A 22405-nucleotide genomic window follows, 5' to 3' on the forward strand; every position below is an offset into this window, starting at 1 on the left:
AGACTGCCCTCAATTCAGGTTTGCCTGATGTCTTTTCATGACAAGACTGAAGATAATACAGAAGTGAATTGCCTTATCACTGCACCGTATCTAGGGGTACATGATGTCAATATGATTTATTACTGGTGATATTAACTTTGATCACTTGGTTGTGGTACTGTCTGTTGATTTCATCAAAAGTTGTAAAGCTACTACTTTTCACTTTTCATATTCTATTCTAACTAGAAGTGATAAGTCCAGCCCACACTCAAGGGGTAAGGACTTAAGCTCTACTTTCTGAAAGGAAGCACGGCATAGAACTTGCAGATATAAGTTATTTCATTTATTTATTTATTCATTTATTCTTTTTATGGCCATACATGCGGCATATGAAGTTCCCAGGCTAGGGGTCGAATCAGAGCTGCAGCTGCCAGCCTAAGCCACAGCAATGCTTTACCCATGCCGCAGCTCGTGGCAATACCAGATCCTTAATCCACTAAGTGAGGCCAGGGATCAAACCTGCATCTTCACAGAAACTACGTCTGGTTCTTAACCAGCTGAGCAACAATGAGAACTCCAAAGTTAAAATTACCACAGTTATTAATAAATATTTGGGGGGAAGATATGCTGAAGTTATGCTATATCCTGTTTTTCCTTTAAAGTTTCATCCACTAGTTTTAGCACCCATCAGTGGATCTTGCTGCAGTAATGGCTACTGTGGTGTTCTAACGGTGACTCTCTATTTCCTGTATGTCCTTCTACTTTTGCTGCTTGGAATTCTTCAGTAAAGACACTATGTCCTTCCCCTACAGCCCATTCCTTCCAGGAATCATTTCTATAGTTTGTTACTCAATTATTTATTTGTATGAGGACAATTAATAAATTTTTTGGGTTATAATCTGAAATTGTCATTTAATTTATTGTTCAAATTGTTCTAGTTATTGAATAAACTAGGAGATCTAGGTTGGCCCCTATGTCCTTAGGACTCATCTGCATTCTTTAATGTTTTAAAAAGCACTTCCTTACTTTCTGGTAATTTAGACACATCTTACATTTTCCTTGCCTAAAGCTTAGAATCAGCCATTTCCCCCAGAACTGGTTCTTTTATTGGAAAAATGGTATTTAGAAACTGAAATCTGGGTGCTGAGTGCTCAACATGACTGGGTATTCCTGTCTCCACTGTCTCACAGAGGAGAGAGCTGGGAAACACATTACGGATAGCAACCCACGTATACACATCCATCTATATTAAAATAAGCACGAGTTCATACTAATAACTCTACCTCGAAGCCAGCATCACAAGGCTAATTCTAGCCTTTGGCCTTATTTGTAACCTCTTTGACAGTGAAAAAGCTGGCTATTATTATCTACACTTCACTTATTTGTACATAGTTTTATTTTATATAGTTTCCGAATTATTAACATGTACTGGGGTAGGATTAGAGTCGGGGGGTGAAATGTGCACACATGTGTAGTGATTTCAAAATGAAGTCGCAGATGGGATTCAGCTCTGGCGTTGCTGTGGCTGTGGTGTATAGGCCAGCAGCTGCAGCTCGGATTCGAACCCTAGGCTGGGAATTTCCATATGCTGCAGGTACGGCCTGAAAAAAAAAAAAGAAGAAAAAAATTTACACTTCAGTTATGTGATTGATTTACACAGGCATATAGAGACTAACCTGGGACTCCGATTCTATTTATCACATTGTTTCCATGGTAAAATAATCTAAATTTCATTAAATTTCAAATAATGAAATTAATTAAAAGTAAATTTAGAATTATTATTATTATTATTATTATTTTAGGGCCGCACGTGTGGCATATGGAAGTTCCCAGGCTAGAGGTTGAATCCGACCCTGCAGCTGCCAGCCTATACCACAGCCACAGCAACATGGGATCCAAGCCACCTCAGCAACCAATGCCAAAGTTCGCAGCAATGCCAGATCTTTAACCCACTGAGCGAAGCCAGGGATTGAATACTAATCAGGTTCTTAACCCGCTTAGCCACAACTTGAACTCCTAGAATTCTACTGTTACAGCGGTGTTGGCACGAACACACCAGTATCACTCCTCCACCAAAGGAGTGGTTTGAGTCTCATGTTCTCTGACTAGTTTTGCTCATTCGGTTCTCCCCTTTCTCTGAATATCATGAACTATTTAAAATTTACTTCTAAATGACTGTCTCTATTCGTCAACAAAGGATAAAATTCCATTACAGTAAATACTACCATGTGAGATTTCCAAGTTTCAGGCAATGATCCACTTATTTTCACCAAAGCATCTAGAAAATCTCATAGAGTTCTCTATTCGTCTATGAATTTACTGATTTTCTGCTGCAAGCTCAATGAGAACAAGGACCACATCTAACTCAGCATTATTTCCCTGCCACTTTAGACATAGTAGCTCCTTGACATTCTGATTTGAGGATTATCCTTAAATATCTAGCATAAAAAACCCACCGTATTTGGGACCTCAGTTTCCAATGCCTCTCTCTTAGGTACAGTCCCCAGCAATGGGATATTCAGAGCAGTTATTATAATAGCCAAACAAATCCTATGTTCATTCCAAGAAGGATGCAACTTTCTCTAACTCCTGGATGTCATTTCTTTTCTTTTTTGCTTTTTAGGGCCACACTCACAGCATATGGAGGTTCCTAGGCTAGGGGTTGAATCGGAGCTGTAGCTTCTGGCCTACGCCACAGCCACAGCAACACGGGATCCGAGCCTTGTCTGAGACCTATACCACAGTGGCACCACACCACTAAGGATCACGGCAACGCTGGATCTGTAATCCACTGAGCAAGGCCAGGGATCAAACCCGCAGCCTAATGGTTCCTAGTTGGATTTATTTCTGCTGTGCCACAATGGGAACTCCCTGGATGTCATTTCTGCTCACTTCATTTTACTTTCCAATTCCTCATGCCCCTTTGTAACTGACATTTATTGCTGCCTTACTCAAAATACAGTGGTAGGGAAAGAACACAAATATTGATTTTTACTTGACTTAGAAGGCAAAAAAGACCACTATCTCAAATTTTCTCTTTGTCACACAAAAATCTTGACCTAACTTTTATAGCTTGATGATCATAAAAATGCTTAAAAGGGTTCTTCTCAGTGTAATTTTAACGCCTTTTTCTCTTGGAGCTAAAATCATTCTTTGTCTTAGTTACATCTTTTACTTGGACCCTCTGAATTACTGGGATAGGATAAACCTCACAGATGAATTTAGTTTCCAGATATGATTTTAGGAAGAAAACTGAAAAGAAATTGCGTAGCTTTAACCCAGTACACAATAGATATCAGGAACTGTGCTAGGCAACTTTACATAACTTGTTTCTGCTCTATACAACCCAAACTGTGTGGAAGCATTTTTCTTTAGGACTCTTTCTACTTAATAGGTAAAGTCTGCCTTTAAAGTAAAATCTATTCAAAAGAACAGAACTGTTACATAGAATTGGGTATGACAAGAGTGTTTCTTCAACAGGTTCTTTAGAAAGCACTTATGAACTGTATATATACATGTATAAGTTAGGAACTGGTTTTCCTGATTTAGTATGTCTTTGAAGACTCACTTCCTAGTTAAGAAAGTCTCATGTAGGGAGTTCCCATCACGGTGCAACAGAAACAAATCTGACTAGGAACCATGAGGTTGTGGGTTCGATCCCTGGCCTTGCTCAGTGGGTTAAGGATCTGGCGTCGCTGTGAGCTGTGGTGTAGGTCACAGAGGTAGCTTGGATCCCGCGTTGCTGTGGCTTTGGTGTAGGCCGGTGGCTACAGCTCCAATTAGACCCCTAGCCTAGGAACCTCCACATGCTGCAGGTGCAGCCCTAAAAATACAAAAGACCAGGAAAGAAAAAAAAAAAAAAAAAAGAAAGTCTCATGTAAATCTGTCACTATTCTTCTGAATATATCTGGTTTACAATTTATCCTCTGGTTTTTTTAGAACTGCTCATTTTCTAAAATTTAAAGCCCTACTAGGTTAATATTTGACTTAAATGTTTTTACAGAAAGGCAACAAGGCCTTCAGGCCTTACTCATTTAAAGCTGCCACTTCAGAAATATCATAAAATAACTTAAAGGAAAAGAAGACAATTTTAAAGAAAAAGAACAGAAAAGAAATATTTGGGAGATCCTGCTGTGGTGCAGTAGGTTAAGGATCTATCCTTGTCTCTGTGGCAGTGGGGGTTCAAGCCCCAGCCTGTTGCAGTGGGTTAAGGATCTGGTGTTGCTGCAGCTATGGTGTAGGTCAGAGTTGCAGCTTGGATACGATCCTTGGCCTGGGAACTTCCGTATGCCACAGGTACAGCCAAGAAAAAAAAAAACAACACTTCTTTTTAAAATAAATCAAATGATTTGTGAGAATAAATTAGGACTGCATGCTTAAGTGGATATATATACCAGGTAGAATGAACACAAGATCCTGATCCCCCCTAGAATGGGGTTATTATTTGAGAAATAGAAATAAAGAGTTTTTTTGCACACATAAAATTGAAATCATGATCAAACTCAGAAGAGTCAGGCTGCTTCAGGCAACAGTAATATGTGAATAATACGAACACCGTTCATTTGGGTCAGGCACGTACTAGTTCAGGATGGTTTGGAAGTCCACATTTTTTGCACGGTTCATCATCATCTGCCAGGATGGCTTCTTCACTTTCCTTTCTTCCTCCTCTTCTGAAGCTGCAGATGATTTTTCACTGTCAGAGCCTTCACTTTCATCATTGCTGGAATATTTCCACCTGCCACGTGTTCGAGAACCAGTCCATCGAACTTTGCCTTTGGGTTTTACCTTGTATAAAAGATTAGGACAATTTGACAAAGGAATGTTAAAAAGACACACTTCTGATTACATGTTCACTGCAGAATATTTAGTGACTATACAAAGAAGAAAAGGAAAATTAATGTAGCTTCATCAACAGATATATACCTACTATTAAATTTTGGTATATATTTCCATTTTTGTGGAGGGGAGAATTATAATGAATATTCTGTCTTATAAATACTTTTCCTAGTCATAAAAATATTCTTCCAACGTCATATAAATACACATATACACACACACACACACATTCATACATACGTATGTATAATACGCCATCACATAGTATTATCTAATCCACTATTAGACAGACATTTAGGTAGTTTTCCATTTTTTCACTTTCATTAAAAAATATATCCTTGCAAATATAACCTTTATATACAACTCCGTGGTTAGGATAAATTCCTTGAAGAGGATTCTGGGTCAAAGGTCATGTACTTTTCAAAGGCTCTATAGTAGAGCACTAACTAGATTCTCACATATTATTACACAAAATTTTTAATCCCCATATTAGAGATAAATTTAAAAAATTTTAATAGGTCAGAATTGTATATAAAAATCCTGACAAACTTAAAAAAATGTATTATTCAGAGAGTAAGTCTGTAATGCTGGGAACTGCTTTATATTACTTGGCTTCACAATATTTTAATCCAGATTTCACTTCGCTCCTACAGTATGAGTCCCACCAAAGATCAAAATAATTCTAAAAACCGAGGGGAAATTAGTTTCGAAGTAAAAAATTTAAAAATTCAGCATTTCAGGAAACAAAGGATCACTTACGATTAAGAACAATCTCATCACTTAAATAAATCAAAAATAAAAATAGAACTTGTAATTATAACAAATATCCATAGGCTAGCCAAAGACCTGTCTAAGATTTTGCTTAAGAAGGTCATAGAAAATAAAAATTTGGCTTCTAAGACTACTGATTAAGGAACAGGGAACAGAGGCACTCTCAAACTTTGGTAATGAGAGGGTACATTAATGGGGCCTTTTTTGGGAGGGCAGTGTGGCAATAGCTATCAAAACTTAAAACACCTATGCCCCTTGACCCAGCAATTCCAATTCTAGGAGTCTATTCTAAAGAAATACTCACTCATGTCCAAAAGGATCTTCAATGCAGCATTGCCTGTAATAGTGAAAAATTGGAAACAACCTAAATGTCAATCAACAAGGGAGTGTTAAATAAACCGAGGTACATCCACGCTATGGAAATACACGGAGGTACATCCACGCTATAGAATACTACATACGACCAATCAATAACCAAAAAGTTGACTATATCTACTGATATGGAAAGAGTTCAGACACACTCTGTTAAGTGAAAAACTCAGAGAGAAGTGAATTCATTTGATCCCATTTATTTTTTAAGTGGATGGGTAAATATTTATGCACATAACAAATGAATATACGGAAAAAAGATTAGAAAGAGATGTACCCCAAACTGTTAATAGTGTTTATGAGGAATGTTCATTTTTCAATCCTACAAGTTAGGTATTACTTGAATAGTTTACAGAGCGAATATATTCCTATGCAGCGTATAAAAGAGAAAAGGTTTGTCTGAAATTCAATGTTTGGAGATAACTACCGAGAAAAGGCATCTCAGATATAGGAAGAAAGGCTTTTTTGTTACTGTTGTTTTTAGTTATCTTTGAATGACTTGTTTTAACCAAAAGCAAGAGCTTTGTACAAGCACTTAGAGCCAAATAGTTCTAATAAAAATGAAAACTCAGAGTAGGTGAAATTTTACCTTGGTTACTTTAGCATTTGTATCCTTGTCTATTTTTTTCAAATTTTCTTTTTTGTCAGTTTTTTGCAAAGGTGCTGACTCTTCTTCCAGTTCATCTTCTTCTGCTCTTTTTTTATCAGCTTTCTGATCTCTGATTTCAGCCACTTTTGCTGTGGGTCGAGATATTCTTGGAGATCTCCTTAAAGTACGACCTACGTTTGTTTTTTCTTCTTCCTTTTCTGTCTTCTCTGGCTTGGTTTCTGGCTCTAGAATTTTGGGAGGAGACTCTGGCTTCTTCTTGCGACTGGATATCCTAATTGTTAATTTGATGCCCTCTTTCTGCCTCTCAGAGGTTATCTCCGTGTTTTCCGAGGCAGTGGTTTCTTCTTCAGGAATCAACTTATACTTAATTTTGCTTTTTTGCCCAGACCCCTTTCCCTCAGGAGGATCACTTGTGCCAGAGGCCTGGGCACTGTCCTGATTATCCACTTCCACCTTGGTGGATTCAGAATCCACCTTTTGAATTTCTGGGTCTATTTTCTCGAGGGACTGACCCCCGGTGGAACCTGGACACTCTACCACTTCTTTTTCTGAGGCTAGCTTCTCACAGTGGCCAGTCATGCTAGACGATGGAGAAAGCTCAGCTGCTTTGGGAGACCCTGCCTTTACTGACTCTACGGTATTCTTGGGAACCTCTTCTGGTATTGGACTCAATCTCTGTGTGTCCTTGTCAAGAAAAGTCTTTTTGGACTTCTCAAGACATTCTAGGACTGGTGAGCGCTTATCCTTCTTACTTTTGGGAGACTTCTCTTCAATTTTCATGCTATAGGATTCAGTGGTAGATAAAGCAGTTTTTAAAGAGAGATCCTTTGCCATTTCAGAAGTCTCAAGAGAGGTTTCCATTTCTGGAGGATCAGTTTCCTCTATGTGCCTTTTTTGACACTGGGTCTCTAAGACTGAGACTGAACTATCGGCATCTTTCCCTAAAGGGACCATTTCTCTCTCAAGATCACCTATTTTCATACTTGTTATGACAGAATTTAAGGACTCTGCCCCATTTCCCTCCATGAGGACATTTCTGTCCTTAGAGGAGCTACAGCTCTCTTCCTTTGTATCATAAAATTTCACGTCCATTTGTTCTGTCTTAAAGTTGGGAGTTACCTTTTCATCGCTAACTTCCCCATTTACCAGCTGTTTCCCTTCATGACCCAAAGTGGTGATTGCAGAGATCCTTCTACAAGTCTCTTCCTCTTGCTTTAGTTCATCTTTCAAAAACTCTTTTGTTGGAGTAACAGATTTACACAAAGGGCCTTTGATGGGACTGTCAAAATCATCACTCAGCTTAATTTCTCTTTTTTTCAGTGGTATCTTGGCCTGCTGGTCATTCTTCAGTTTCTCGGTTTCTTCAGTAGACTTCTCAGTAGCTTCTTGAGAGGATTTAACGTTGCCACCAGGATCTGACCTCTCGGGCTCTAGCCTCTCCAGGCTGCCTTTGACGTCTCTGGGGTCTGCCCGGCACTCCTTCACTTCCACTTTTACAGGTTTGACATTTTCCTTGAAGGAATCATTTTCTTCTTTGATAGTCTTTTTTTCTTCACTTTCTGGCAAAGGTTTTTCTAGCTTCACTATGACTGGCAGTTTTATAAGTTCCTTTAAATCTTCCTTTTCTATTTTCACAGTAGTCTCTTCTACAGCATTGGGTGTAGAACAGTTTTCTGAATCTATAGGCTGCTCTTCACTTTTCGTCTTTTCATTTTCCTTCTGTTCCTCTAAAAATCAGAAAAAGTTTACATGACTAATCATTCAAGATTACAAAATATATAAGGCTTAACATAAAATATATTTTCCATTTGAAGTTTCTCTCTTAAAAGAGGTGGGTTTTGTCACTAGACATTTGACAATAAAAAATAAAATCAGACAGTAAAGAAAATTATCAAACTCTGAAGTACAACCTAGATATTAAAAAAATGTTAAGGGAGTTCTCTTGGGCACAGTAAGTTAAGGATCCAGCACTGTCACTGCAATGGCTGGGGTCACTGTTGTGGCACAGGTTCTATTCCTGGCCCAGGAGCTTCCACATGCCAGGCAGGCGCCAAAAATAAAAAAAATAAAACTCAGATTTCTGCTTTATATTTTTACCTTCAGTGTTCTCAATGAAATGCAAATAGCTATGTGGCTCAAGTTGATGGCTCAAAAATATGAAACTAAGAATACCACATAAAACCTTTCCAAAAGACCTTAATCTGTTCTAAAAACTGACACTTGTTCTTCTTTGCAAGTCACTGAACACGTCATTTTACTGGTAACATGAGCAGGGTGGGGAAAAGTTTGATGTTTTATTCAGATTACAAAGTAACATAATTCTGTGCAGAAAATGAAAAATAGAGAAAGAGAAAATGTCCAGGAGTTCCCACTGGCTCAACGGGGTCCATTTCTGGAGTGCTGGGACACAGGTTTAGTCCCTGGCACAGTGGGATAAGGATCCAGTGTTGCTGCAGCTGTGGCTCAGGTCACAACTGAGGCTCGGATGCGATCCCTGCCTGGGAACTCCATATGCCATTTGGTCTGGGTGGGGACAAAAAAGAAAAAAGAAGAAAATGTCCATAATTCGAATACCCAGAGGTAATCACTAATGATATTGCAGATTATATCCTTCTATTCTTAATATATGTTTGAGAAAGTTGGGCTCATTTTGCCCCATTTTTTCCCTACTGAAACATTAATACTTTCTTATGATATTAAACACCTCTACAGAAATTGGATTTAATTATATAACACTCCTCAATGTGGTTATACCACAATTGACCTTACCAAAAGTCATCACTGAACACTGCAGAAGTTAACATTTGACAAGGAACTTTATTTATGTTTACCTGCCAACTCCTCCTTTTGCCTTACTGGCTATATATTTACCGCTCTCATGGAGTACCTAGCAGTGCAAATTTAAATGTAATAAAAGCCGTATTTAGTAAAAACCATACTCTCTGAATGGGATGACAGAGAGTACACACATGCTTGACACTTGTGCTCAGGGAATCTGAGCACAGTGTTTCAGAATTCCTAAGTACTCATTTTATCTACATTTCCCTCACCCTACCTGAAAAAACTCAATTCTAAACAAAGTTTGAGCAAGACAGGAATTACATAAAGCTTTTTGAACAGATTCTTACCAAGTTGATAAACCAGACAGTTTCAATGTATTCATGAAAATAAAATGAGATGAGGCAGGACCAGTTTTTTAAATAAGAATTCAATACTTCTTTTAAAAACAAATATTTTTATTACAAACCACTATTTCTTTTATGTTCAAACATATTACAAATAAATTAAAGAACTGCTGAGAACCAATGAGAACTTGAGATTAGAGTATCAATACTCTCCTTAGTCATACTCCTGTCATATATATATATATATATATTTTTTTTTTAACGGCCACAACTGCAGCATATGGAAATTCCCAGGCCAGGGGTCAAATAGGAGCTGCAGCTGCAGCCCACACCACAGCCATGGTAACACCAGATCCGAGCCACAGCCTGCAGGAATACCAGATCCTTAACCCACTAAGTGAGGCCAGGGGTTGAACCTGCATCCTTACAGAGGCAATGTTGGGTCCTTAACTGGCAGAGCTACCCAGGAGGACTCCACATTGTCATACCTTGATTTAACACATGCATGCAGCTAAGAAATCTAAAGACATGGCGGAAATGATCTAGTGAATATCTTTCCTTTCCCACGGATTAAGTAGGTTTAGTAAATTCCTACTCACTGAAGTTGGTTAGCTATCAGGAAATCTAATTAAACAAACACCCTGGTTAACAATTAAAATATAGATTACCACCTTTATAAATAACTTTAGCCTAATACAAAGAGTATACTGGACACAGTTTACTATTTCTTCTATATATTTTGGTTCAAAAAGCAACTCAGGATCTCACTGTGACTCTCACCCAAGGTAAAATAACACTCTATTTTTATTTGGGGGTGGTGAATGAGAAAGTCCTTTAACTTGGTTTTGATTTGAGTTACAACACAGCAGAATAAAATGAAAAATAACATTAGGCTCAAGATTCTAATGCTGTCTAATCACTAATCCTGATCCAGCGAATGGTGTGTCTTTGGATATATCCAAACTTTCTGATCCTCATTTCTTCATGTATAAATAAAGCAAGTGGACTGAGTGACCTCAACAATCATTCTCTGCTGGCTTGTATTTCCCTTAACTTAAAAATATTCAATCTTTTGTCTTTCTGGTTTTGGCTTAGTACTTTTTTTGTTTGGCCATGTCCAAGACACATGGACGTTCTGGTGCCAGGGATCAAACCAACACTTCAGCAGCAACCCACACCACTGCAGTGACAACACCTGATCCTTAACCCAATGTGCCACAAGAGAACTTCTTTAAAAATTTTTTGGTGGTGGTGGTGGGGCTTAGTCCTTTCAAGAGAAAAACCACGACAACAACTATTACTTTAGCTCCTAGATCACACAGATGTATCCCTAAAATTGAAGAGAGAAAAACCATGCCATAAAATGAAACTTTCAGCACAATCATAATTGGTAAAAGGATTATTCAGTTATACAAGCATTTCCCCCATTTTCTGTCCAAAGGAAAATGCAAATGAATTTTTAAAAGACATGAAATGTGAAGTGGCAAAACTCAAGGAAAAATTCACCTCTAAAATCACAAGGCAGCAGCAACACTGCTGGACAAACTTGAGGTGATTCAAGACAAGTGTTACTTCCTATGGGCTTTTAATTTTTAAGCACATTCGTTCATTTACTCAACAAATATTCACTCAGCACCTATTATGTGCTTTCCAACCATCTCAAACAGAATCAGTAGGTAACGAAACACTGAATGTTCCTATGTAAGTTAGCAGTGAACACCACTAACTGTCTATCCAGTACCTATCTCCTCTTCCTTCTTGCTAACAGAACTCTGATTTTGTTCAGGAAAGTACCTGCCTCTTCAGACACCTTATAGCTAGGGCTCATGTGAACCACTTATGGCCAGTGAGATGCAAGAGGAAATCTGCTAGTGAGACTTAACAGGGTTCAGCTGACCTATGCCTTCTGCCCCCTACCCTTCTTTCTGTCCAGAGTCTGCACACAATACCTGGAGAGGGAAAAATTAAAGCCACACACTAAGGATGGCTGCTGAACCAGACCTGGACTGCTTACCAGCTGAGACTTTATTACAAGAAAAAAATTAATTCACACCCATCAAAATGGCTATCATTAAGAGAGTTCCCTGGTGGCTCAGTGGGTTAAGGATCCCTCTGTCACTGGGATGTCACTGCTGTTGCGCAAGTTCGTCCCTGGCCAGGAACTTCCACATACCATGGGTGGAGCCAAAAAAAAAAAAAAAGGCTATCATCAAAAAGAACACAAATGACAAATGCTGGTGAGGATATGGAGAAAAAGGAACCCTCACATACTGTTAGTGGGACTGTAAATTGGTGCAGCCACTATAGAAAACAAGCATGGAAGTTTTTTGATAAAAAAACAAAAAACAAAATAAAACTATCACATGACCCAGCAATTCCACCCCTAAGCATATATCCAAAAGAAACAAAAGGACTAACTTGAAAAGATTCATGCTCTCCAATGTTCAAAGCAACATTATTTCCTTCCTTACCACCTAGGGTAAGGAAGCACCTAAGTGTTCATACAACAGATGAAAGGATAGACATGGTACATATATACTAGGGAATATTACTCAGCCATGAAAAGGAATGAATTTTTGCCATATGCAGCAACATGGATGGACTTGGAGGGATGTAAGTGAAGTAAAATAAGTCAGAGAAAGATAAATACATTTTTAAAATTCTATTTAATTTTTTTTTTTTTTTTTTTTTTGAGCCGCATCCACAGCATGTTGAAGGTTCCAGGCTAGGGGGTGAATTGGAGCTATAGCCACTGGCCTACGCCACAGCCACAGCAACGCAGGATCCAAGCTGCGTCTGTGACCTACACCACAGCTCATGGCAAAGCTTGATCCCCAACCCACTGATCGAGGCCAGGGATTAAACCCACATCCTCATGGATACTAGTCGGATTCACTTCCACTGAGCCAAGACGGAAACTCCCAAAAGACAAATACTATATGCTATCACTTACATGTGCAATCTAAAAAATACAAAAAACTATAGTAAATAGAACAAAAAGAAGACTCACAGGAGTTCCCACTGTGTCTCAGTGGGTTAAGAGTTTGACTGCAGTGGCTTGGGTTGCTGCAGAGGCATAGGTCTGATCCCTGGGCTGGCACAGTGGGTTGCCACAGCAGCAGTGTAGGTTGCAACTACAAGTTGGATTCAATCTCTGGCCCAGGAACTTCCATATGCCTTGGGAACAGCCATAAAAAGCAGACAAAAACAACGCCAAAACAAACAACTCCTTCCATTTGAAAAACATGTAGCCCAAATACAACCCTGACTAATGTATTTTCCTTTCACGTTTTCTCTCTTACAGCTGGCCATACTTGCTGCATATGGAGGTTCCCAGGTTAGGGGTCGAATTGGAGCTGCGGCTGCCAGCCTACGCCACAGGCACAACAACTCCAGATCTGAGCTGCATCTGTGACCCATGCTGTAGCTTGCAGCAACCCCAGAACCTTAACCCAGGGAGGGAGGAGAGATGGAACCCTTATCCTCACAGATACTAGGTCAGGTTCTTAACCTACTGAGCGACAACTGGAACTTTGCTTAAAAACTAAAATTCTCAATAAACCACAACGATTCCTACACAATCTCCACACACCTTCCCCTACCCCATAGCCTTAGCTTTTTGACCTTACTTCCTTCAGTATTACAACACTCACATGACTCTTCCTATTAAAGCAGGGCCAGCAAACTCATTCTGTAAAGGGTCAGACAGTAAATATTTTTGGTTTTGCAAGCCAGATAGTCTCTGTGCAACTATCCAACTCTATAGCACGACAGCAGCTAAATGAACAAATAGCCCTCGTCTGCTAATCTCTGCTCTAATACATTAAGTGGGCACGCTCCCAACTCAGGGTCTTGCACTGGTTTTCTATACACTTAAAACCCTTTTTTCCTCTTAAGACCGCAGGGCCTGATTTCTTAGATCCTTAAGTTTTTACTCAAGTTATCACCTTTTCAGTGACTCCTTTTCTAGCCCCCCCCATCTAGAATTAACCTTCTCTTTTCTCCCAAATTATTTTACCTTATTATCACCTAACATGCTATATACTTTATTCACCAATCTTCTTTATTATCTTCCCATAATGCAATGTAAACTCTATGAAGGCTAAATTTTAATTGTTTTTTTTTTTCAGTTTTATTCCTAGTACTAAAAATAGTACATGATACACAGCATGTACCCAATGGATATTTACTGATTGAAATGAATGAATGTAAAATTATAGGTGAAACATTAACTGCACCTAGAAAAGAAATATATTCTTAGAATTGAAATTTTTCTTGGCAAAGAAACTTTAACTGTTGACAGACCTTAGAGTTTCCAAAAAGGACTCAAAATACTGAAATTATCATTTGCATCTAATGGACAAATAATAGGAGCTGCATACCCTTAAATGTCAGTACTATCATTTTATTGCATGCAGAAGGGGTATGAATTGGGGCCAGCTCTTTTTGTAAATTACTTAAAAATTACATGGTAGATATTTGACAAAGGTATCAAAAAGCTTTTAATGATTAAATATAACAAAATAAAGCTACAGAAAATTAATGCACCACTTAATAATTAGAAGGCGAGCAGGAAATAGAACCTTGTCAGCTACCCCAAGAGCCAAACACAAGCCTTTTCCTAATTCCCTCTCTGGAGTTCCCATTGTGGTACAGTGGAAATGAATCTGACTAGGAACCATGCGGTTGCAGGTTCAATCCCTAGCCTTGCTCAGTGGGTTAATGATCTGGTGTTGCTGAGCTGTGGTGTAGGTTGCAGACATGCCTCGAATCCTGCATTGCTGTGGTGTAGGCCAGCAGCTATAGCTCCGATTGGACCCCTAGCCTGGGAACCTCCCTATGCAAACAAAAAAAAAAAGAAAAAAAGAAAAAGAAAAAAAGTAACTCCCTCTCTAAGAATAACCACTGCCTTGAACTTTTTTTACATTAATAACTTACTTATTTTGCCGTATGATTTAGTTTTAACTATTTATTTTTTAGTTTTACCTATTACTACTTTTTTTTCTTTTTGGCCACATATGCAATTTCCTAGGCCAGAGACCAAATTTGCGCCACAGCAGTGATAACACCAGATCCTTAACCCCTTGAGCCACAGAGGAACTTATTTTCTTTTTTGGTCTTTTTAATCTATGGTTGTTCTTCCATCCTTTATTTATTTATTTATTTATCTATTTGCAGTCTGTCTGAGTCACCAAACCATCTAATTTCTGGATTCTGCTGACTGCATTCCCATGTTTCTCTATCCCTTTCTCCCCTGAGGTCATCACATCAGACTCAGGTTCAATTTTGTGGCAAAAACACTTTGGTGGTGGTATATTCTTTTTCAAGAGGCATTAATGTCTGATTACCTCTCTTTTGTGATTTTAAGAGATGTTAACGCTCAGTATCTAAAACCATATTTATTAGGAATTGCAAAATGATCCCATTCCCATTCTGTCATTCCTCCATCCATGACTATAAATTCTGTAAACTTTACTAATTTATTATTTTGTTATACAGTGGTACAGTTCATATTGAAAATGCAGGAACAACTGCCTGTTTGTTTTTAGAGTTTTCAAAATAATAATTTGGTCCCCACTGGCATCGTCCAAAGGTAACCAATTCTGATTTTAGTATTATAATGAAATCATGGATTTAAGATATACTTAGTGTGTTTTATTTATTTATTTATTTATTTATTTATTGGGGTTTTTTTTTTTTTTGCCATTTCGAGGGCCACTTCCGTGGCATATGGAGGTTCCTAGGCTAGGGGTCTAATCGGAGCTGTAGCCGCCGGCCTACACCACAGCCACAGCAACTTGGGATCCGAGCCTCGTCTGTAACCTACACCACAGCTCATGGCAATGCCAGATCCTTAACCTGCTGAGCAAGGCCAGGGATCAAACCTGCAACCTCATGGTTCCTAGTCGGATTGGTTAACCACTGAGCCACAACGGGAACTCCATTTAGTGTGTTTTAATCCACCATAGTTATTGCTCTTGTTGATGCTTAAACTGTCCCATCTTACAGTGGACACCTCTAAGTTGGCTTCTGAGCCTTTTGACAGTGCCCATACTACTTGGAATGACAGGATGTTTCTTGGTTCTTAAGCCCCAGAAGTGGAATCAGCCACTCTTCCGAGCCTTGGTTTACTTTAATGGGAAAGTGTATTTCAAGGCCACAATCTGGGTGCTAAGGATGCTCGCCGCTACTGGCTTGGCAACCGTGTCTAAGTCTTTTCAGTCAACAGAGTTAGAAAATAATAAAAATAACCCAAGAGTTCCTAATGATATTTGAGTGTTTCTTTAGCCTTTTTTGTCTTTTATTTATTTTACGTACACTGAGAATCTTAGTTTTCAAGGATATCAGGTAAAATAAAAATATCAGTTATTTCTTCCTCGTAGTATGCACATTTTCAGAAAAACAGTAACGCCACCACCACCAGAGTGATTTAGTAAGTTCCCGAGACTCTGCACGTACTCTTCCTATCCTTCTCCATTTGTTGCATCTTACTGTATCTCTACTGTCAAAGCACAGAGCTAGTAAAGACTCTTAAATTCTTCCTTGTACCTGTGATTCAGATTTAGTTACATGTGACTACAAAGTTAATGCTCATGTGATATGCTTCTTAAAAATCGTTATTTTAAAATAATTTTAGACTTGCGTATATGTTATAAAAGTAGTTCTAGGACATCTTCACGCAGTTTCCCCAAGTTAACAACTTACATACTCATAGCACAATGATCAAAACCCAGAAATTAACTTTAGTAAAATAACATGAAACATATTTTATTTAAATCTTGCCAGTTTCCCCCCATATCCGTTCTGTTTGAGGATCCACGTCTCATTTTGTTCTTGTTTTCCTTAGTCTCCTCCAATCTGTAATCACTACTCACTCTTCATTTTTCTGACCCTTCACAGTTATTTTGTAAAATACTTCTTAATTTGGTCTTCCTTGATATTTTCTCAAGATTAGATTAAGATTATACATTTTTGACAAAAATTTCACAAAAGAGGTTGTGCATTTATTTATTATATCGGAAGGTACATGATGTAAATGCCTTGATTACTGGGTTAAGGTGGCATCAGCTGGTCATTCCACTGTAAAGTTAACCATTTTCCCCTTTGCAAGAGGTAAATATCTTGCAGAGATACTTTAAGATTATGCTAACATCCCGTTTCTCCACAAATGTGCACCCACTAATGTTTTTGTTTTTTTTTTGTCTTTTTGCCATTTCTTGGGCCGCTCCCACGGCATATGGAGGTTCCCAGGCCAGGGGTCGAATCGGAGCTGTAGCCACCGGCCTACACCAGAGCCACAGCAACATGAGATCCGGGCTGCATCTTCGACCCACACCACAGCTCATGGCAACGCCAGATCCTTAACCCACTGGGCAAGGCCAGGGATCGAACCCACAACCTCATGGTTCCTAGTCGGATTCGTTAACCACTGCGCCACGACGGGAACTCCCGCACCCACTAATTTTAATGTCTGTAGAGATCTTGCCCGCAACGATTACATTTCCCTAGTGGGTTTGTTTGTTTGTTTGTTTCTCTTTTCTTTTCAGGGCTGCATCTGTGGTATATGGAAGGTTCCAAGCTAGGGGTCGAATTGGAGCTGCTGCTGCTGCTGCTGTCAGCCATGGCAATGCCAGATACTTAACCATTGATCAAGGCCAGGGATCGAACCCACATCCTCATGGATACAAGTCAGGTTCTTAAGCTGCTGAGCTCCCTAATGGTAACTTTCTATTTCTCTCATTCCTTCTAATCCGATTAACTGATATTTACCTGCAGGGAAGAGTTGTCCCTTTACCTCCATTTATTTATATACTCAATTATCTTCTTACATAAGTAGGAGCTCATGAATGTTCCTTTTATTCTATGATTTTAAGTCTATCATCATATAAATTTGGGGCTAAAACAGTCTCTTTTTTCACCACTGAGAGCCCCACCCCATTGGCACTGTGTCCTACTGAGCCAAGTTAGTTTTTTAGTATGTCGTTAGTTCCTGGCATTCAAAAATATTCCAGGCTTATCTTTTTGGCTAGCTGTAGCTCATTCACTAGAAGATTCCTATAAAAAGACTCATGGGAAATAGACCTATGATACTGATAGCAGTTTAACTGAAGCCTCTATCTAAGTCAGTTGTGGCTGGACATAAAATCCCCGGTGCACATTTTCCTCCTTACATATGTTATGGCAATTTCTTCTGGCATAAAGCATTGCTTTCAATAGAGTGATGGCAGTCTGACATTCTTTCCTCTATATGTCCCCTGGTCTTTTTGTCAGGATTGCCAAAGCAATTCTTTCTTCAAAGCCCAATAATTTTATTAAAAGGGTCTCTTTTTTTTTCTTTTTTCTTTTTAGGGCCACACCTGCTGCATACAGAAGTTCCCAGGCTAGGGGTCAAATCAGATCTATAGCTGCTGGCCTATGCCACAGCCATACCAATACTAGATCCAAGCCGCATCTGCAACCTACACTGCAGTTCATGGCAACGCCAGATCCTTAATCCACTGAGCAGGACAAGGGATCGAACCTGCGTCCTCAGGGAAACTAATCTGACATGTTTCTGCTGAGCCACAACGGGAACTCCCTATTCACTTGCTTTGGTTTTCTTTTTTAAGGATCCTCTGTTAGACTTTCATTGCCTATATTCAAATCCTACACTCTTTCTATCAACTCTTTATCTATTTGCTTGTTTTTTAAAAACATATACACATACCTTTCTGCACTTGCTCCAGGGCCAGGAACTGAATCAGAGATGCAGCTGCAGTCAACATCAAAGCCACAGCGACCCTGGATCTTTAACCCAGGAAACGAGGCCAGGGAATGAACTGCATGCTCAAGGGGACTATGTTGGGTCCTTAAACAGCTGAGCCACAACAGGAACTCCTGCTTTTTTTTTGGCTGCACCCAGCGACATGCAAAGGTTTCAGGGTCAGGGATCAAACCCATGCCATAGCAGCAACCTAAACCAAGCAGTGACAAGACCAGATTCTTAACCCGCTGAGCTGGCAAGGAACTCCTCCATTTGCTATTTTTTAAGGGCACTAATTTTGTGTTTGTTGACTCAAGGTTTTTTTCCAGATTTTTCGGAAAATCTTAACTCTTTCTTGAGTTGTCCACCTACTAAGTTATAGTTTTCATGTTTTATGAGAATGTCTTTCGGATAAGCTTTCATTCTCTGTAGTAATGTTACTCTGCTTCTTATTATCTTTTGTTCTTATAATCCTGAAGGATTCAAAAATGGATCTTTTTGAAACGCTTATTTTTATGTCAAGTATATAGTTTTTCTAATTTCATAGCTATAGAGTTCTCCATTTTTGCAAGATATTAAAAATTAAAGTGATTTGCTTAACGAGATAACCTAACCCTACTCCTCTCCCATTCTTTTATCTGAACTTTTTTTTTTGCTTATCTCTATTTTTCCCTGTTCTACTTAATTTAGATTCTATTCCCAGAATATTGCACAAAGCTCTGCGTGGAGTTTAGTCCTAAGAAGAAAACTTGGTTAGAAGGGTTTGAGGACTCGTAAGGCCTGGAGTACCCACGCTCCTATAAGATCTCAGTTTCAGATACCATCTGCAGTTTTTAATTTTTTCCATCAATATGTTCCTCTTATAGGGCAAGCTATAGAGAATCAAAAAATATGCCACTGCCACTTTCCAAAAATTATGAATGATAACTTAAATTTTCTCCTTCTGATTCTAGGCACAACAAACTCAATCAGAAAAGAAAACTTCGGCAGTTTCTCTTATCATGAAAGGTTTCTTTTTCTTCTTCTTTCTTTTATCCTTCCTTCCTTTCTTCATAGAGTGGGATGAAGAGCTAGTATAGTACTAAAAGCTAAACACTACAGCATTCAAGTACAAAAATCACAGAATATTAATATTCTGAGCATAGATGCTCTGTATACAAAAACATTCTTTAAATTCTATCAGGTATCTCCAGGGGTTCCCATTGTGGCTCAGCAGGTTAACAACCTGACTAGTATCCATGAGGATGTGGGTTTGATCCCTGCCCTCACTCAGTGGGTTAGGATCCAGCTTTGCTGAAAACTGCTGCTTAGGGTGAAGATATGGCTCAGATCCCAAGTTGCTGTGGCTGTGGACTGGGCTGGCAGCTGCAGCTGATTCACCCCCTAGCCTGGGAACTTCCATATGCCACAGGTGTGGCCCTAAAAAGAAAACAAATAAACAAAAAAGAAGAGAAAATTCTTCCAATTATTTTCAGATGGATAGAATTCTTAAGAATTGCTTTGTGGGAGTTCCCATCGTGTCGCAGTGGTTAGAATCCAACTAGGAACCATGAGCTTGAGGGTTCGATCCGTGACCTTGCTCAGTGGGTTAACGATCCGGCGTTGCCGTGAGCTGTGGTGTAGGTTGCAGATGCGGCTTGGATCCCGAGTTGCTGTGGCTCTGGTGTAGGCCGGTGGCTACAGCTCTGATTCGACCCCTAGCCTGGGAACCTCCCTATGCCGCAGGAGTGGCCCAAGAAATGGCAAAAAGACAAAAAAAAAAAAAAAGAATCGCTCTGTATCCAGGCCATCTACACCCAGGATAGACAAACAATTTTTGTAACTGAAATGTCATAGAGTTCCCACTGTGGCACAGTAGATTAAGGATCCAGGTTGCTGCAGCTGTAGCAAAGGTGGCAGCTCCAGCTCGGATATTCCATATATGCCATAGGAATATGACACTCACAGGCAACTATTTACATAGCATTTATATTGTATTAGGTATATTTTAATAAAATATACAGGAGGATGTATGCACAGGTTATATGCATATTCTATTTTATATAAGAGACTTGAGCATCCTGGGATTTTGACATCAGCAGGGGTTTTGAGACCAATCCACCAGCGATGCCAAGGGATGACTGTATTCATTTTCAAGGTTAAGAGAAGACTGCCTTTATAACCTTGGTTAGTGTGGTCCACTGACCAGCAGCATCAGTATCAATTAGGTACCTGATAAAATGGCAAATTGGGGAAATCACCAGGTAAAGAGCAAGCCTTCTACAACCTGAGAAGCAGAGCTCTAGATCACTCGAGTTAAAGAGCATGGGCTTTACAAGAATCCGATTAAAATCTAGACTCTGATACTTTGATCTATATGACGGGGGGCAAGTGTATAAACTTCCCAATTCCCTCATCTATAAAACTAAAATAATAATGACAGTAGTTACCTCAGAGAGATGCTATGAAGATTAAATAAAAATTCACATGGAGCATTTGGTAGGCTGCAAAGAAACAGGACGTGCCAATAAATGTCAGCTGGTGTTACTGCTGAAATTCCCCCTCTTCTACTATAAGGCTCCACCATGAAATTTAAGAAATAAATACAGAAAGAGCTTTACTCAATGAGGAAATAGTGTGTTTTTCTTTCTAATTTAAACTACACAGTGACTCTCCCTTCGGGATGAGTATAAAATTTCACTTAAGAGAAAAACTGCCTCTTGGAGTTCCCGTCGTGGCGCAGTGGATAACGAATCCGACTAGGAACCATGAGGTTGCAGGTTAGATCCCTGCCCTTGCTTGGTGGCTTAACGATCAGGCGTTGCCGTGAGCTGTGGTGTAGGTTGCAGACGCAGCTCGGATCCCAAGTTGCTGTGGCTCTGGTGTAGCTACAGCTACACTACAGCTCCGATTCGACCCCTGGCCTGGAACCTCCACATGCTGCAGGAGTGGCCTGAGAAATGGCAAAAAAGATTAAAAAAAAAAAAAAAAAAAAAAAAGTGATAGAAAAACTGCCTCTTAAATTTCTATAAGCTTGACCTCTTTATCCAATTTATATTCTTTCTGGTCTTGATTTAAATTGGTGTTGGAGAATAAGCAAACTCACACATGAATGACCAAAGGAATATTAAGTCTAAATTCAGAACAAATCCTTAGGGAATACTACTAAAGTACCTGGAAAACTCAGTAACAATATATAGCATACGTGCAAAGAAACCAAATCTTAATCTCGTCACAAGAAAGTTTTTTTTTTTTCTAATTTCATATGGTGACAGATAATGACTAAGCTTATTGTGGTGATCATTAGGCAATGCATACAAATGTCAAATCATTGAATTGTACCCCTGAAATGAGTATGTTACATGTCAATTATACTTCAATTTTTATATATCTGAAAATTAATATGGAATTCGGACCACTTAAAAATTAAGCTTTACTGGAGTTCCCGTCGTGGCGCAGTGGTTAACGAATCCGACTAGGAACCATGAGGTTGTGGGTTCGGTCCCTGCCCTTGCTCAGTGGGTTAACGATCCGGCGTTGCCGTGAGCTGTGGTGTAGGTTACAGACGCGGCTCGGATCCCGCGTTGCTGTAGCTCTGGCGTAGGCCGGTGGCTACAGCTCCGATTCGACCCCTAGCCTGGGAACCTCCATATGCCGAGGGAGCGGCCCAAGAAATAGCAACAACAACAACAACAAAAAAGACAAAAGACAAAAAAATAAATAAATAAAATAAATAAAAAAAAAATTAAGTTTTACTGATGTAGGCTACAAAATTGAATTTTAACATACAGAAAAGAATTTTTCAAATCAGAAATAGCAGATTATGAGTAAAACCACTAAAGATATTTGAAAGCAGATAAACGTTGGTCAAAGGAGGACAATAAGCAGGATTTTCTCCTGAAAGCAACGCTTAACATGCAGGAACATTATATCCTACATTAAAAGGCACGGAGTTCCCGTCGTGGGTCAGTCGTTAATAACGAATCCGACTAG

General features: G+C 39.2%; 1 protein-coding gene across 1 annotated transcript in view; it reads right to left on the bottom strand.

The window, feature by feature from the left end:
* Positions 1-22405, bottom strand: part of RSF1 (remodeling and spacing factor 1) — a gene marked incomplete in the record, with an annotated part of 156297 nt that overhangs the window by 36111 nt on the left and 97781 nt on the right. The window contains 3 exon segments of the mRNA NM_001142834.2: positions 4559-4634; positions 4637-4764; positions 6545-8292. Of these exon segments, the coding sequence (NP_001136306.2) occupies positions 4559-4634; positions 4637-4764; positions 6545-8292 (1952 nt within the window).

This window comes from Sus scrofa, chromosome 9 (assembly GCF_000003025.6).
Source record: "Sus scrofa isolate TJ Tabasco breed Duroc chromosome 9, Sscrofa11.1, whole genome shotgun sequence".
Lineage (NCBI taxonomy): Eukaryota > Metazoa > Chordata > Mammalia > Artiodactyla > Suidae > Sus > Sus scrofa.